The sequence below is a fragment of the Malaclemys terrapin genome, chromosome 14 (genome assembly GCF_027887155.1).
Source record: "Malaclemys terrapin pileata isolate rMalTer1 chromosome 14, rMalTer1.hap1, whole genome shotgun sequence".
In the NCBI taxonomy this organism is placed as follows: Eukaryota; Metazoa; Chordata; order Testudines; family Emydidae; genus Malaclemys; species Malaclemys terrapin.
In genome coordinates, this window is record NC_071518.1 from 9,276,487 (window position 1) to 9,292,987 (window position 16,501).

The 16,501-nt window shown below is 38.8% G+C and overlaps 1 protein-coding gene across 1 annotated transcript in view; it reads right to left on the minus strand.

Moving 5' to 3' along the window:
• The window catches only part of CDH13 (cadherin 13), a 759,507-nt gene that overhangs the window by 27,176 nt on the left and 715,830 nt on the right, over nt 1–16,501 (minus strand). The window contains exon 12 of the mRNA XM_054048572.1: nt 963–1,196. Within this exon, the coding sequence (XP_053904547.1) occupies nt 963–1,196 (234 nt within the window). The remainder of the gene's footprint in view (nt 1–962; nt 1,197–16,501) is intronic.

Genomic DNA, 16,501 nt, shown 5'->3' on the forward strand with positions numbered 1-16,501 from the left:
TTATCGTTTTAAAATCCTTTTTCTCTTATGTTACACTTTGTTCCAGCTATATCAATCACTGGCCACAGGCTCCCAAAGGGCAGAATCACAGGTATCCGAGCCCGTTGGTACCTGCTGGAGGTAAGACCGAGACTTGGTGTAAGAGTGGGAGAATCGCGGGATTCCAACCTTTGGAAAGATAAGGGCACAACGCCTAACACCTGCTGAGCTTCATTCAGACAGGGCAGAGAAGGGATCAGAGGAGCAGCTAGTCTGTAACCATGAAGGCCTACTAACTAAAATAATAGCACTTAAGCTCAGAAGAGCACACAGGGAGGTCCATGGGGGGATTCCCTCACCCTACTTAACTGTTTTGTTAAAAAGGGGCTATGGGGAAGTAGAGAATAGGCAGGTCCATGGCTCTGTACATCCTAAGCAGTGGCCAACGGAGCTGGCCACTGGTATGTGGGGGAGTGTGCTGAAACCTCTTATGGTGTACTGAGTGCAAGGCAATTGGGCTCTGAATGCTCCCCACCAGGGTGGGAATGAGCAGGAGGGAAAAAGAATGGTCCCACACCACCCATCACAGTAGGTTGTGCATTAAGAGTCACTGCAGTTTGTCATTCAGTTCAACTGGCTTTGGATCAGGCCTTAAAGACATAATCTACACATAAGTGATCTGTTCTAATCATCCAAAGCACATACCCTGTTTCCCCGAAAATAAGACAGTGTCTTATATTAATTTTTGCTCCCAAAGATGCGCTAGGTCTTATTTTCAGGGGATGTCTTATTTTTCAGAAATGAAAAATGCCTTATTATCGGTGGATGCCTTATTATCGGGGAGGTCTTATTATCGGGGAAACAGGGTAGGAGTACATGTGTGATAGTACGCCTATCATATTACTTTGCTCTTTGATCTCAGAGGGCACTTATAGGAAGACTGAAAGAATGAAGGTATAAGAAAAACAAATTCAAAGACTTACTGTTGATCTTGGCGATTTTCCACACTTTATCTGGGCCAGACTGTTTACTCAGTTCAAACTTGAAGGGATCCGTGTTAGGGTGAAGGTCCTTATCTGATGCCCCCAAGACCACTACCCTGAGATCTTTTGCGTCATCACAGACTTTTGCCAACGTTGGATAAATGGCGGGGGCATTATCATTGACGTCTTCCAGAGTTATCTGTAAGGTTCCCGTGCCGGTTGCAGGAGGGTTGCCTATGTGACAAATAAGCAAGTATTTATAAACTTGAGCTTTCATAATACACACTAATCTCTAACAGGCACACCTGAATGCTCACAAAAGGAGATCAGCATCATTGACATAGTTCCCACTGCTGACCATCGTAGGTCGACCTTTGCCATTTTTTTTTTAGACTTAAGGGTTGCTTTCGCAAAGTTTTGATTTAGACACTATATTTTCCAAAATCCAGTAAGTATTATTCTCTACAGTAAGGAGAGTAAATCTAAGCAAACCTCTGTTCTGGTACAAACTCTGTGAGGTACAAAATGGGGTCAAAATATATTAGAGTCCAAGTCTAAGTCTAGGAAGCAACTTGCTGTACACAAACATACAATAAGAGATAGTCCCTGCCCCAAAGACTCTAAATAAACACAACAATCAAAGAGTGAGAGGAGAAGTGGAGTCACAGAAAAGTAATCTGCCCAAGGTCACACATTAGGTCAGTGGCCAAGGTGGGAATAGCACCAAGGTCTCCCGAAACATTTGTCACTGGATGACGTTAGTTAATTTAGCGGAGATTAAATCTGCCAGATTGAGTTTGGGAGAATGAGCTCTTTTATTCATCCAGAGATGTATAGAATGAGCAATAGCAGTTCAAACTTCCACAAATTATCTGCATGAGCCTTGACCTAGAGGAATCAACTTTAGGGGTGAGAGTATTGTTTATTCAACATAACACCAGTATTAGCCTCTATTCCAAGGGTCGGCAACGTTTGGCATGTGGCTCGCATGGGAGAGACCTGTGCTCTGGTGGTGAATATGTAACCCACACCTCCTGGGTGTGGTGTTCTGTCCCATCTAGTGGCGACGAGAGAGAGAGAGAGACAGAGAGAGACACTCACTCTCTGCTTTATGGCCTAAGCCAGGGGTCGGCAACGTTCGGCACGCGGCTCACCAGAGTAAGCAGCCTAACGGGCCGGGCCAGTTTATTTACCTGCTGACGTGGCAGGTTCAGCCGATCGTGGCCCCCACTGGCTGTGGTTCGCCGTCCCGGGCCAATGGGGGTGGTGGGAAGCCGCGGCCAGCACATCCCTCGGCTCGCGCCACTTCCCGCCACCCCCATTGGCCCGGGACAGCAAACCGCGGCCAGTGGGGGCCGCGATTGGCCGAACCTGCCGCGTCAGCAGATAAATAAACTGGCCCGGCCCGCCAGGGTGCTTACCCTGGCGAGCCGCGTGCCAAACGTTGCCGACCCCTGCTCTATTCTGTGACTGATGTACACCTATGGTGATGGAAGCGTTTGCAATGTAGACATCTGCCCACAGGGATCAGGACTGAGCCCACCATCTCATTTTACAGAGGTCAATGAATAGCTGACAGACGGTAATACGTTTCAGTCACTACTGATTGTGTGCCAAGGCTGAACTAGTGACTTACTGTCCTGGTTAAAAGTTCAGTATCTCCATACCAACCCCTTTGCCATCCCGTTCTCCATGATAACGGTCACAAAGGTTTTTAAAAGTACATCTCTTCTTTCATAGGCTGTTATACCTAATAATAATTTCCCCATCTAAATGAAACACTTCTTAAGATCCAGGTTTTCTTATTCATATCAGAGATCTACCATCCCCTTAGTATAAAAAATCTGAGATTCCTAAGCTCCAGTCATCTCAGAACCCTCTGGATATAAAAAGGAAGCAAGAGGGTATGTTTAGCCTCTGAACTGCTAGTGTGGTTCAGCAGGAAAAGTGGTCCTCTAATGTATAATTAATCTGCATACAATAGCTCAATCAACTTGGGAATCACTGATAGATTGGGACACTGCATTCTAAGGAAGAAAGTATTCACCCCATGGTCTGGATCTGACAGAATTGTAACTGTAACATAATGTGATTAGTCGTTATAAGGACAAATGTTACTAATAATGACACTTCATCTGTTTCAGACACATAAATGCATAACAAAGGCAGAATTTTCATAGTTCCCTTAGGTTTTTATCCCCTCACTCTTTTGTCATGACGAGGGTTAGGGTTGAGTTCTTTTTAATGAAAAAGAAATTATTTTTCGTTTTTTATTGGACTAATTGAATTTGCAGAAATATTCCAATACATTTTTTGTTCTTGATATATTATTAAGTAAAGTCATATGGCAGAATGGATGAAAAGAGATTTGAGTATTTGAAATATGATCATAAAAGTCAGGCTTTCATGCACTTAATTAAACTGCTGTCTTTAATTTTGAATGCATTATTTCCACACTGGACTGATAATGTCTTGTGCATTGCCCTGCTTATCTTCCTCTGAAGTCAGTAATATTAAAATCTTTCTTTTGAAATTAAGAACCCAATGGCATTATGACTATACTGTTAATTGTTGAATGCAGATATGGCTACATTTGCTCTGCTTAGCTAGTTCTTCACTATCTTCCTGTGGCTTATGGATGAGTCAACAATACATACACAAAGAGAAAAAGAAAATTGCTTCTGTCCATTTCAATGATTTATTCTCAGACTGTTTTACTTATAACTACTGCGACAAAATGTTTTGCTGATTTATAAAGACTTTTGAAAGAAGAATAGGCAAATGTCAAGGTCATAAATTGAAGCTTGTTAACAAGCATGCCATAAAAATGCAACAAAAAGTGAGTCAAAGTAAAATGGCTACAACAGATCCATCGGGAATAAACAGCTTTTATAAATTTGACACTATTATGCCTTGGAAATAAGAACCATTCAAAACCCCATGATCTTTATTTGGCAATGAGTTTGAACTAAAAGTCTCTCACGAGCATATTTTAATTCTAAAATAAGCTTTCCCTCAATCTGTATTGTAAAATTTTGTAGCTAGAGGAAGAATTAATGCATAATACAGATTATAAAGGGCCAGTCCTACAAACCCTGAGGCAAGATTTGAAAAGAAACTCAGCTTCCATTTAGGCATCCAAGTGAAGTAGCCTGTCCCACTGGGTGCTGAAAGCTTTGAACCTTTAGGTGTTTGATTGGGAGCTGTTGGCTACGGAGATTTTTTGACAATCCTGTTCTGAATGACACAAGCTATATAACCGGACGTAATGGCACTATTCCATAAGTAATGGCTACTAGTGTGTGTAAGAGTTTGCGGATCGGGATACAAAAATTAGTTTAATTGTATATGCAAGTGAAGAGACTAGCTATCAGATAGGGACATTACTAATTAAAGCCAAATCCTGAAGCCCTCATGAGTAATCTTCAATGAGACTAAAGATTATCCAAATTGAGTAAGGTTCATGTGACTGGACCCTTCATCAGTAGTAATATAAAGGTGCAGGAGAATATCAGATCATGCAGCAATGGGAAGTGTATGATGTACATTAGAAGCAGTAATGTCTTCATATCCTAACATTAGTTTACATCAGAAGGTTCTGACAGCAAGTTGTCACTTAAGCAATAGCTACTGCTGTTGTTGTGAGATGCACCAGTCAGAAAATGGAATAGGTTGAGTAGTTATGCATCATACCTTGAGGAGATAGATAATATAATGTATGACTAGGTCCCTGCCTGAGAGCTAGAGCCTACAATGAAAGGGGCTATTACTATAAGCAAATAGTGTAAAAGGGTATTCTGAAAGAAAATAAGTGATTTGAAAATGAACGATCAGGGAATATGTTTTTTGGACCTATTTTTGCTATATATTGGTACTGTATTCTAATTTAATACCATGCAGTATCATATTAGTGCTTCTAGTCTAAAGCTGATTTTAATAAAAGTTATATTCAGCTACAGAAACCTTTTAAAGTAAAACTCAGCAAATAAGAGTTTAGGTTTTAAACATGTAGGCATGAATTTGGAATCCAGCTTCCAATTTTAAAGCCAGTCAAGTAGTCGGATACCTACCAGACATCAGGTATGCCTGATACAAAATCATGGACATAGAATGGGAAGATATTTTTAATATCAGGTCATATATAAAATGGCACATTCACCCCCAGCCACTATCTTCAGATTGCTGGATGGCAGACCAACGTATTAATAAGACTGCAGAGTATTTTTTTTAAAAGTTATTTTAGGGAAAACCTGATCTCTGATTGGCTGAAGTACACAATAGCTCAGCTCACAAAACCACTGTGATGGCAGCAGGGAATAAACGATATTGTCAGCAACCGTCACTCAACTGTGCCAACATCCATCAAAAATAGTAAATCTACATAAATCATTTTCTCTAATTGGAATGATGTTATTGTAATGCACCATTGTCACATGATCAGGGTCTCCAGCTTGGAAGACAAATGTTTTGGCTTGGCTTTGGTATTTATGTAGCAGCAGGGAATCATTATCCCATGATGAGACACTATTCTTTTCATGGAATCATTTAAAGGGATACTGACAGAACAGAAATCCTATCATAAAATAAAATCCCTTTACTGTCAATAAACCGAAAGGATTTTAAAATTCCAATGTATTTTTTCACACTTCTGCCTTTATTTTACTTTTTGCTCTTTGTTCATTTGTCGTTTAGCCAGCAAGACAGTTTCAGTTTCTTGTTGTTTGCGCTCTCTGGTTCTCATGCAGACATGCAATGCTGTTGCGTCTGGGCTTCCAACATGGCAGGCTATGCTCAGATCAGTGAGAGCAGATGTTTGTTTGAAATGTCATAAAAATTAATAAAAACATTTCTATTCCGATTTGGATTCTGTTATCCTCGCACTTATTTACTTTAAACAACAACAACAACAACAACAAAGCCTAAGTCTGGGACCTAAGCACAGTATATGGGAATTTCAAAAGTGCCTAAGACAGTTAGAAGCCCATCTCCCACTTAAAGTCAATGAGAGTTAAGTACCTAATTACCTAAGGAACTATAGCCCAGACCCTCGAAGATATTTAAAAGTCTTTGAGGATCTATGACCCCAATGTCTGTATGAGAGCTCGGGCTGATTTATGGTTCTATATACTAAGTGTAATGGCTCCCATTATCAGCAGGTTACATAAGCATGTGTAATTCTGTTTCTTATCATTTCAACTTCAAGCCCTGTGACATTGACTGAGTTCATTTTGAATTCTGGGGTTTGTTTCAAGCAGAGACTAAAAGGAACCCCAAGGAACACACTACTGTGTGTCTGTGCTAAGCCTGTAGTTTTTAGGTCTCTGAAAGTGTTTGCACCAATGGCTGGAGGTGAACCAACCCCTACAAGTATGACTGAACCTATAAAGACTTGATTGCATGAAGACTTTCACATTACAATTTTCCACTATTGCTAGCCCTAGGTGAGGTCCACTTGTTGCAATAGTGGGAGAACTGGTTTAGGCAAAGTGCTATTGACTTTTTAATTTCCATGATGTCTAGACCTGATAAGAGTAGGGCTGGACAACATGGTGGTCAAAAAGCCTGTAGCCACCTGCACCCCTGCCTACCACAGAATTGCCACTGTTGCTTTTAGCAATGAACCAGAGTCAATGGTTCACTGATGGAGCATCTTCAACCAAAAGGAAAATACTTCACAATACTTTACTCTCTTCCTTCCAGGCATCCCTTCCCCATCATTTGCTAAACCCTGGGACATACCCAAGGCAGCTGAGGACTGCAGAGGAAGTTTCCAGATGTGCAAATAACCCCAGAGTATGTCTGCCAAAGTTTCACAAGCATATCCAGAGCTTTGTGAATAAACTTTGAAATTTGAACTTAAAGCAAAGTTGGAGGAAGTGTGAAGTTCAACATGCATCTCTTATAGGCTGGGCTCTCTGGCTGGACTACATCTCTCATGAGGAACACAGTCTCCCCTTTGACCAGGTGGCGTGGTTCATCATGGGAGTCACTTGTTTGTGGTGCATCATGGGAGATATAGCTCAGACCCCGGCTCAAATGGGAGAATGGGAGCCTCAGGTACCTGAACTACAAATCACATGAGGCAATGTATCACTATAGGAAAATGCAGCTTAATGTTGTACAGACTTGAAATGAAACACTTCAGAATAAACTTTTTTCAGAACTTTTTACTCCAAGAAAAATTACAATATTTCATTTTTTGTCCCAATTTGGGATGAAAACAAATGTTGAAATTTCAGAATTTCCCAAGGTTTGGAAATTCCAATTTTTGCTCAGCTCCAGTGTAACCAAATGAGACAAAAGCCAGGAAATTCAAAGTTATGGCTGAGAATGTGTTCTTTGCTAATTTGATATTGTCATCTTAACTTTGACCTTGCTGAGTTTTGATGGCTTTTAACACACTTTGAGTGAAATTTAAATGCATTTTTTCCTGTTTGGAATTAGGCATTTACACAATTTTTTTAACTAGAGGATTTCAAAGCACTTTACTAAACTAACCAAACCAGTTTGGATAAAATAAGAACCTTTGCTCAGTTAACAAAGTGAATCAAACACAAACATTTTTTGTATTTTTGAAAACCAGTGAGGAAAAATAGAAAGAAGGAAACTAAATACATTTTATTTCCTTTTTATTTTAATTTGTCCTGTGGTTTTTTACGTCTAAGTTTTGATCAAGACAAGCAGTGGAAATACGACATAAATAATGGGAAGAGCTAGTCTCATAGTACTTCTGATTCAACAAGCCCAAGAAGACATCAATCTCCGTGAGGCCTAATTTCCAAGCTCAAAAGATGCAGGTAATTTATATCAGGTTCAAGTCAAAATTGCTCATTCAAATTGTTTAAATGTTTTGACTTTGGAGATTTGCTGGTCATTACTAACTAACAAAGACCATATTACAAGGAGGCAATAGGGTCCTACAGGAAGGGCAGTAGGCTCTGATCCAGGAGACATGAGTTCCAGTCCCAGCTCTGCCAGTAGCTTACTGTATGACTTTGGATAGATCACTCACCCTCTCTGTGACTCAATTTTCCCCATCTGAAAAATGGGGATAATAACGCGCACTCATCCTTTTAAACTCCATTAAAATATACATGTGAAAAGTACTCAGTAATTATTATTAATCATTACTGTCTTCTTATAATGTTGTGCTGTATGGGCATTGGGCCAGATCCCAGGTGGTGTAACCATCAGTGGGATTGATATACTGGATATGGCCCAGAGAGTCTATGCTGGGCAATAGTATTGGGAATTAAAAGTGGAAATAATTGAAAATTAAATAAAAGGGAAATATGTATATTTATCAATACTTGATTTCACATGAGAGGAGTAAGTTGTGCAGTGAAGACATCGGTACTGTACAATGCAAAATGTATTTGACCACGTTACCATAGGCTTTGAATGTTGGATGCACCTGTAAATAATATTATTTGTTTAGTGGGACAGCTGAGGAACAAAGAACAGATAATCAAGACATAACCACTTAACGAGGAAAAAAACAGACACACAAATCAGAAAATGTTAAGACTTGGAAACAAGTTAATGAATGAGACTGCATATTTTTGCTTAGATTTAAAAACTTGTGACATCAAAGCACCAAATATATCAAATCTTCATTATTAGAGACATACATTTTATAGTCTACATTTTTGTCATTATAGGTATGGAACATTTATTTAAGTCCCTTCAAAAAATAATTTCTTATCAGTGACAATTAGAAAAAAAAAGAACTTTATTGCAGAATTGTATTTCAAGCCCATCTCAGACATATGCTCTGGAACTGCTTATCAAATTCCCAAAGAAGAAACTTCAGCCACTTTGTACGATCTGACTATTCTACAGGTCTCTAAGCCATAGAGTTGCTTGAAGCCAGAACCATATCAGGAACAACAAAGCAGAAAGTGTCTCACATCACTCTGACATTACAAAAGGTAGAAAGACTTGTGACGTTATTTCTTTTGATTGCGTTATGTTTACAGGCCTATCAAGTGAATCCATTAGCTATGTCCTTTTGTGCCACCATGCAGAAATTACAAAGCCATTTAATTCTTAGGACAAAATTCTCTCCTCCCATTGCAATCAGTGAGAGCTATTAACACGCATCTGAGGGCAGAATTTGGCCTTTAAACACAGATTTTCTTTCAAGCCAACAGTCTGAAAACTCAGGCACTCATTTAAGTTTCACCAACAGTGATTTCTTTCTCAGAAATTAGAGTATTGCTATCACTTCCTTTAAAAAGTCTTTTTTACCCAAAATTTGCTTTAAGCTATCACACAAAATCCAATTCTGGATTCTGTTATACTAGTTTAATGCTGATATAATTCTACTGAAGTCAAAAGTTGTACTGATGTAAAACAGAGTGTAGAATCAAACGCCCAGTGTTTGTTCATTTATAATAGTAAGAATTAACATTCTTCACATGTAAGCAGTAAAAACCGTTGTGATTTTGGAGTCAATAATTCTCGGCACAATTAACTTTCCATCACCCTGTCATGAATAAAGTTACTGAAAGCTGAAGTATACCTCTTTAAACGTCTATGGACAAGATTCTCATCTCAGTTATATCTCTTATATATATAAAACTTAAGGCAGTAGGGTTATTTGGATTTACACCCACGTAACTAAGAGCACAATATGAGCTTGAGTTGGGCTCTTTGACTTTGGCCTTTGACTTGGACTTTTCACCAACTGATTTGTGTATTCTTAGCTTCAGCTTTGCCTCAAACAGAAGGCTATGCAAGGACTTACAAGCAACACAATATAAGCTCACTGTCTTGCTTTAATATATTCCTCTTGTTGCACTTAATATTTTCTAGATGGGAAGAGAAGAGAAGAATGAAAGGAACACTTAAAAAGTCCCAGAAGTGTTCGGAGCGAGCTATGCAGTTACACAGTGTAATCTTTGGATGGGCTAAGAAGCACATTTTCTCTGGAAATAGGATGCTGCAAATTCTATTTTTGAAAATAACATTTGGAAACCTGCTGTAGGACTAAATGACTTTGAAAGTTTACGGCAAATGTTCTAACTTTTCTCTTGTTGCAAAAATCTTTAACTGCCTCTCTCTCATCAATATTCAGCTAAACCTCGCACGATACGAACAAGAAATTCTCTGCAAGCTGTTTCTCTAAATAGGAAATGTGTGCATGTCAGGTGTTTTGGCACTGACCTACCTGATCTGCAGGCACAAATCCAGTTCACAGGCAAATTCTGTTATTGTCATATGCGGGCTCATGTCTACAAATAACCCACTGAAGTCAAGAGGACTTTCTGAGATGCAACTCTTCACAAATAAAGGTATCAAATCTGGCCACATTGGAAAGTCTGGCCCATAAATGCAATGCTCTGTCATTTTGCAAAGAACAGCTCCCAAGGTCTCAATGAACAATAATTCATTTCTATTTTTTTTGTTACATTTCTCTGGTACACAGATATCTTCTTTCATGATATATGGAAATAAACAGCCCATAAAAGTTATAATCCTTTATTCATTCCAATATTCTACGCAGATCATATTTTGAGTAATTATATTTCAAAAGAGCAAAGCTCTGTCAGCATATCAAATTGCTACTGACATATGCATCCGTCTTAAATACTGTTTTCAGCTATTTAATTTCTTTTTCTAATCACCAGTCCATGGTGACAAATTTAAACAATATTTTCTGTGCAATTTATATTTTATTGAAATTTAAAATGGCAAGAAAAGGATGAGTATTCAATTTATTTTCCCTTCTCAATTAATACAGCAATTAAGATAAGAGGTGTAAAACTGGCTTAATTGGGTTGCCATAGCAACTAATAGTCTTATTTCTTCCAAAATAGCATGTTTTAGGTGGAATCAATCGGTGGTAATTTAATTATATATATCATGAAGCAAGAAGACAGGTTAAGATACATGTAAAGAGAAATTTTAATTGCAAATTGTTGTGCATCTCTTTGTTACTCCAGTTTTTCCTCTCTTCTGGTTGTTGTCTGTTTCTGTTTATCATCAGACACAACACTAAATAATAATTTTTCTTTTTAATGAATGGAAATGTTGGCCCCCAGCAATGTCTTTGACTGGGGTTCATTCAATCTAGCCACTGAAAATATTGAAAAAGTTGTAATTAGAACCTTCTGTATCATTTCTTATTCATTTTAGTTTGGAATGGTCAATGAAGAAATTGAAACTGTGCCATTCAGCTAGGGTGACCAGATGTCCCGATTTTATAGGGACAGTCCCGATTTTTGGGTCTTTTTCTTATATAGCCTCCTATTACCCCCCACCCCCTGTCCCGATTTTTCACATTTGCTGTCTGGTCACCCTACATTCAGCTGACCTATAAATACATAGAACCATAGAAATGTAGGGCTGGAAGGGACATCAAAAGGTCATCAACTTCAGTCCCCTGCATTGAGGCAGGACCTAGATCATCTCTGACAGGTGTTTGTCCAACCTGTTCTTAAAAACCTCCATTGATGGAGATTTCACAACCTCTCTTGGAAGCCTATTCAAGAGTTTAACTACCCTTATTAGAAAGTTTTTCCTCATATCTAACTTAAATCTCCCTCGCTGCAGATTACTTCTTGTCCTAATTTCAGTGGCCATAGAGAACAATTGATCACCGTCCGCTTTATAATAGCCCTTAACAGATTTGAAGATGTATCAGGTCCACCCTCGGTTTTCTTTTCTAAAGAGAACACATGCCCAGTTTTTTTAACCTTTCCTCAGAGGTCAGCGTTTCTAAACTGTTCATCATTTTTGCTGCTCTCCTCTGGACTCTTCCCAATTTGTCCATATCTTGCCTAAAGTGTGGCGCCCAGAATTGGACGCAGTACTCCAGTTAATGCCCCATCGGTACCAAGTCGAGTGGGACAATTACCTCATGTGTTTTACATATGACACTCTTGTTAACACACCACAGAATTATATTAGCCATTTTCGCAACTGCATCACGTTATTGACTCATATTCAATTTGCAATCTACTAGAGCCCCTAGAACCCTTTCAGCAGTACTATCACCTAGCCATTTATTCACTGCTTTGTAGTGATGCATTTGATTTTTCCTTCCTAAGCATAGTACTTTTCACTTAGTTGTATTGAATTTCATCTTGTTGATTTCAGACCTATTCTCCAATTTGTTAAGGTCATTTTGAATTCTAATCCTGTCCTCCAAAGTGCTTGCAATCCATCCAAGCATATTTTCCACTCCATTATCCAAGTCATTAATGAAGATATTGAATAGTACTGGACCCAAGACTGACCTCTGCGGGACCCCACTAGACACACACTCTTAGTATGACAGTGAACTATTGATAATGAGTCTGAGTACGGTCTTTCAACCAGCGGTGCACCTACCTTACAGTAGTTTCACCCAGACCACATTTCCCTAGTTTTCTTATGAGAATGTCATGTGGGATTGCATCAAAAGTCTTAATAAAATTAAGAAATATTTTGTTTATTGCTTCCTCCCTATCCACTAGGCCAGTAATCCTGTCAAAGAAAAAAATTAGGTTTGCTTGGAATGATTTATTTTTGACAAATTGTTGCAGGCTATTCTTTATAAACCTATTATTCTCTAGAAACTGATTGTTCATTTGTTCCAGTATCTTCCCAGGTATCGAATAATTCCCTGCTATAATTCCCTGGGTCCTCTTTTTCCCCCTTTTTAAAGATATATACTATGTTTGCCCTTCTCCAGTCTTCTGGGACCTCATCAATCCTCCATGAGTTCTCAAAGATAATTGCTAATGGTTCTGAGATTTCTTCAACTAATTCCTTAAGTACCCAAGGATGAATTTTATCAGGCCCTTCCATACTTCTACATTCTCTAAATATCCTTTAACCTGTTCTTTCCCCATTGTGTCTTGTATTCCTGCCCCTTTGTTGTTAATATTAAATTGTGTTGAATATTTGGTCACATTAACCGTTTTAGTGAAAACTGAAGGAAATAGGCCTTAAACCTCAGCCATCTTGATGTCAACAGTTATTAGTCTCCTTCCTCACTAATTAGAGGACCCACATTTTCTTTGCTTTCTCTTCTCCTAATATATTTCTAGAACCACTTATTATTGCCCTTCATGTCCCTGGCTAGATGTAACTCACTTTGTGCCTTAGCCTTTCTGATTTTGTTCCAACATGCTTATCTTACTCTTTTGAACTCCTCTGTAGTAGTTCATCCACGCTTCCACTTTTTGTCGATTCCTTTTTGATTTTGAGGCCATTAAAGAGCTCCTGATGCAGCCATATTGGCCACTTACTATTCTTCCTGTCTCGCCTTCACATCAGGATAGTTTGCAATTGTGCCTTTAATATTGTGGCTTTGAGAAAGTCAACTTTCCTGAACTCCCTTTTCCCTTAAATATTCTTCCTATAAGACTTTACCTCTACCAGTTCTCCAAGTTTGCTGAAATATGCATTTTTAAAGTCCATTTTCCATATTTCTTCTGCTTTTATGCCTTCCTTTCCTTAGAATCACAAAATCTATCATTTCATGGTCACTTCCACCCAAATTTCCTTCCACCATCTGATTTGCTACCAAGTCCTCTGTCTTGGTCAGAATCAAGTCTAAAATGGCTGCCCTGATTACTTCTTCCACCTTCTGAAATGAACAGTAGCTCCTTGTTACTTCTATTTCTTTTGTTTTGGATTTGTTCTAGAAATGCCTCATCCACCTCCTCTTCCTGATTTTGTGTTCTATAGTAGACACTTATCATGACATCATTCCTGGGTTTTTACGCCTTTTATTTTTACCCAGGGACTTTCAACTGGTCTGCCTCTTCAGCTCCTCCTGGATCTCAGAACAAGTGGATAAATTCTTGATGTATAATGCAACAACTCCATTTTGAGCCTGCCTCTTCTTCCTGAACAAGCTGTACATGTCTATACCAATATTCCAGTCATGAGATTTATCCCATTAAGTCTCCATGATGCCAATTAAATCATAATTTAGCGTATGTACTTATAGTCCGAGTTCTTCATGTTTATTCCCCATACTCATTACATGTGTAATTTGTCACAATGTAAATACTGAAATCACTTTGCATTTAGAGACTGTTCTACACAGTCCTACATGTTCTTTTCCCCTTACCGTTGCTTAAGGATATTTACATAAAAACAGGGCTGTTCCAGCTTCTTCCATGGATTCGGGGTTCTCAATCGACCCTATCCTAGTTATGTATTGGTTTAATGTAGCCTATCCCCAATATGCCTCCTACCATGAGGAGAGAAGGGACAGGAACCGGTACACTTTTCTCTCCAATGGGGGAATTCTCTGCTGGACATTTGTGGGCAGTGTTCAGCCCCTTTGGTCCTCCTAAATAGCACTTCATGAGTAATGCCAAGAGGCTGAAGCTTGTTACAGAATCAACTCAAATCAGAAGTGATGACTATCTGAGTTTTTAGACTCAGAAGAGAAACTGCTGAGCTCCAGTTCATTTGCAAATTTGACACCATCAGATCAGGATTAAACAAAGACTGAATGGCTATCCAACTACAGAAGCAGTTTCTCCTCCCTTCATGTTCACACCTCAACTGCTAGCAGAGCACCTCACCCTCCCTGATTGAACTAACCTCATTATCTCCATACTGATTTATACCTGCCTCTGGAGATTTCCATTACTTGCATCTGAAGAAGTGAGGTTCTTACCCACGAAAGCTTATGCTCCCAATACTTCTGTTAGTCTCAAAGGTGCCACAGGACCCTCTGTTGCTTTTTACAGATTCAGACTAACACGGCTACCCCTCTGATATCTGAGTTTTGTGAGCCCCATCATGGCACCTACAGCGTATATCCCTGAGTAACAAAAGGGATATTCCACATGATATTATACTGACACATGGTAACTAGAAGCCACATTTTTAAAAGAGACAACAAAAATCACCATACTTGAAAATTCATAGCACAAAGTAAGGGAACTTTTTCATTCCACAATCACACTGATAACTTCCTGCTTGTTTTCTGGGCTGTGAATGGAAATTCAAAATCCAGTGAGAAAGATTGTACTTCCAGTGTTCAGTTTCAGCTAAAACAGCCAGCTGTTCTATTTTCTAGCAATCACCCAGAATACTCCAGTTAGTAATAGTGGCTTTGGGATATTGAAGGATACTGCAGCATATTCAAACAGGAAATACTAATATTTTCTTGAAAGTTTGTTCCAGCCCAGTTTTGCAAACCCACTAGGCTTTTTGCCCTTACAAAAATAAATAAAGAAAAAAAGTCTTACAATCATGGTGCAAACGACCACATTCTATAACAGAGATACTGCAGTGTTTAGAGTGATTACTGCAGCATTTATTTCAATAAGGGGCATTAGGAAGAAGCCTAAGATGTTTTCCAGGTTTACCTAAATCTGTATATTTCCCATTATCAACTTGCTCTCAGATTAAACACAGTTCACTCCACTTATGTTAACTCTGCTCCATGATCTTTTCCACCAGCATGTAATTTCTCCTTTAATAGACCAGAGTCTCTATGTCCACACAAGCCCTTAATAAAGAGTTCTCAGACTCTAAAGACACGGTCTTGACCTTTACGGAAATCAAAAGAGTACAAAGAAAATTAGGATGTTCATTCCAAAAAGTGAAATTTCTTCCACATAAAAGGTCATATTTTTTAATCTATAAAATTAAATACTATGATCATCAAATTCATTATTATCTATGTTGTTTCAATAAGCCCTGGCAGAGATCAGAAGGGCTGTTTACAACTGGAAGAAATCATTTCACACTTAACCAAATTTTCCCTTCATCTAAAGTTCTAATGTTGAAGAAGAATATCTGACATAACTATTAATTATTTTTTTCCTGCGTTGAGAATGGCAGCCATAGCTCCAACTACTAACGTCCTGTTGTTAAGAGCATCTTTGTGGTGGGCTGAAGAGAAGTGATGCAGGTGGAGGTGTGGCTGACCGGTTTAAAACACAGAACTGCCAATGAGAAATTCCTGAGTTATATTCCCAGTTTGCGACACACTCAATTTTACAGATTGGGAAAAGTGCCCTTGTACTAGTCATTTGTATTGTCAAATGACCTCAATCTAGTGCCCACTGGATTCAATGGGAGATTTTCTATTGACTTCAATGGGCACTGCTAAGAAGGGCAAAACAAAACAAACCTACCTCTGTGGATTTGATTCCTATTTCACCCCACCTTCTTATCCATAATTTACACAACAGATAGTGAAAGAACGTGCTGGAATAACTGTAACACATTCTGTAGCTAAATATATCCCAGGCACTGTGGCTAGCAATGGGAATGTTTAGGCTTCCCACCCCTTTATTGTATGACTAACTCTGACATGCAGCATATTAAGGTCAGGCTTGAGGACTCCAAGTCTCAAGAAGCACTACGACTGCCTTCTAACTGAATGCCTTAGTCATTAGTTTTTAATAAGGAAAAAAACAAACTTGCTAGAGACTGAATAGCTGTAACCCAGGTTTATTAAACTCCAACACTATTAAAATCAGAGGAAAAATCTACAGGTGCCTTCCCAAGACATGTATTCAATTTCTCAGACTTATTTTTATGAGCTTAAATTTATGACTTAAGGCAAAGTCTGC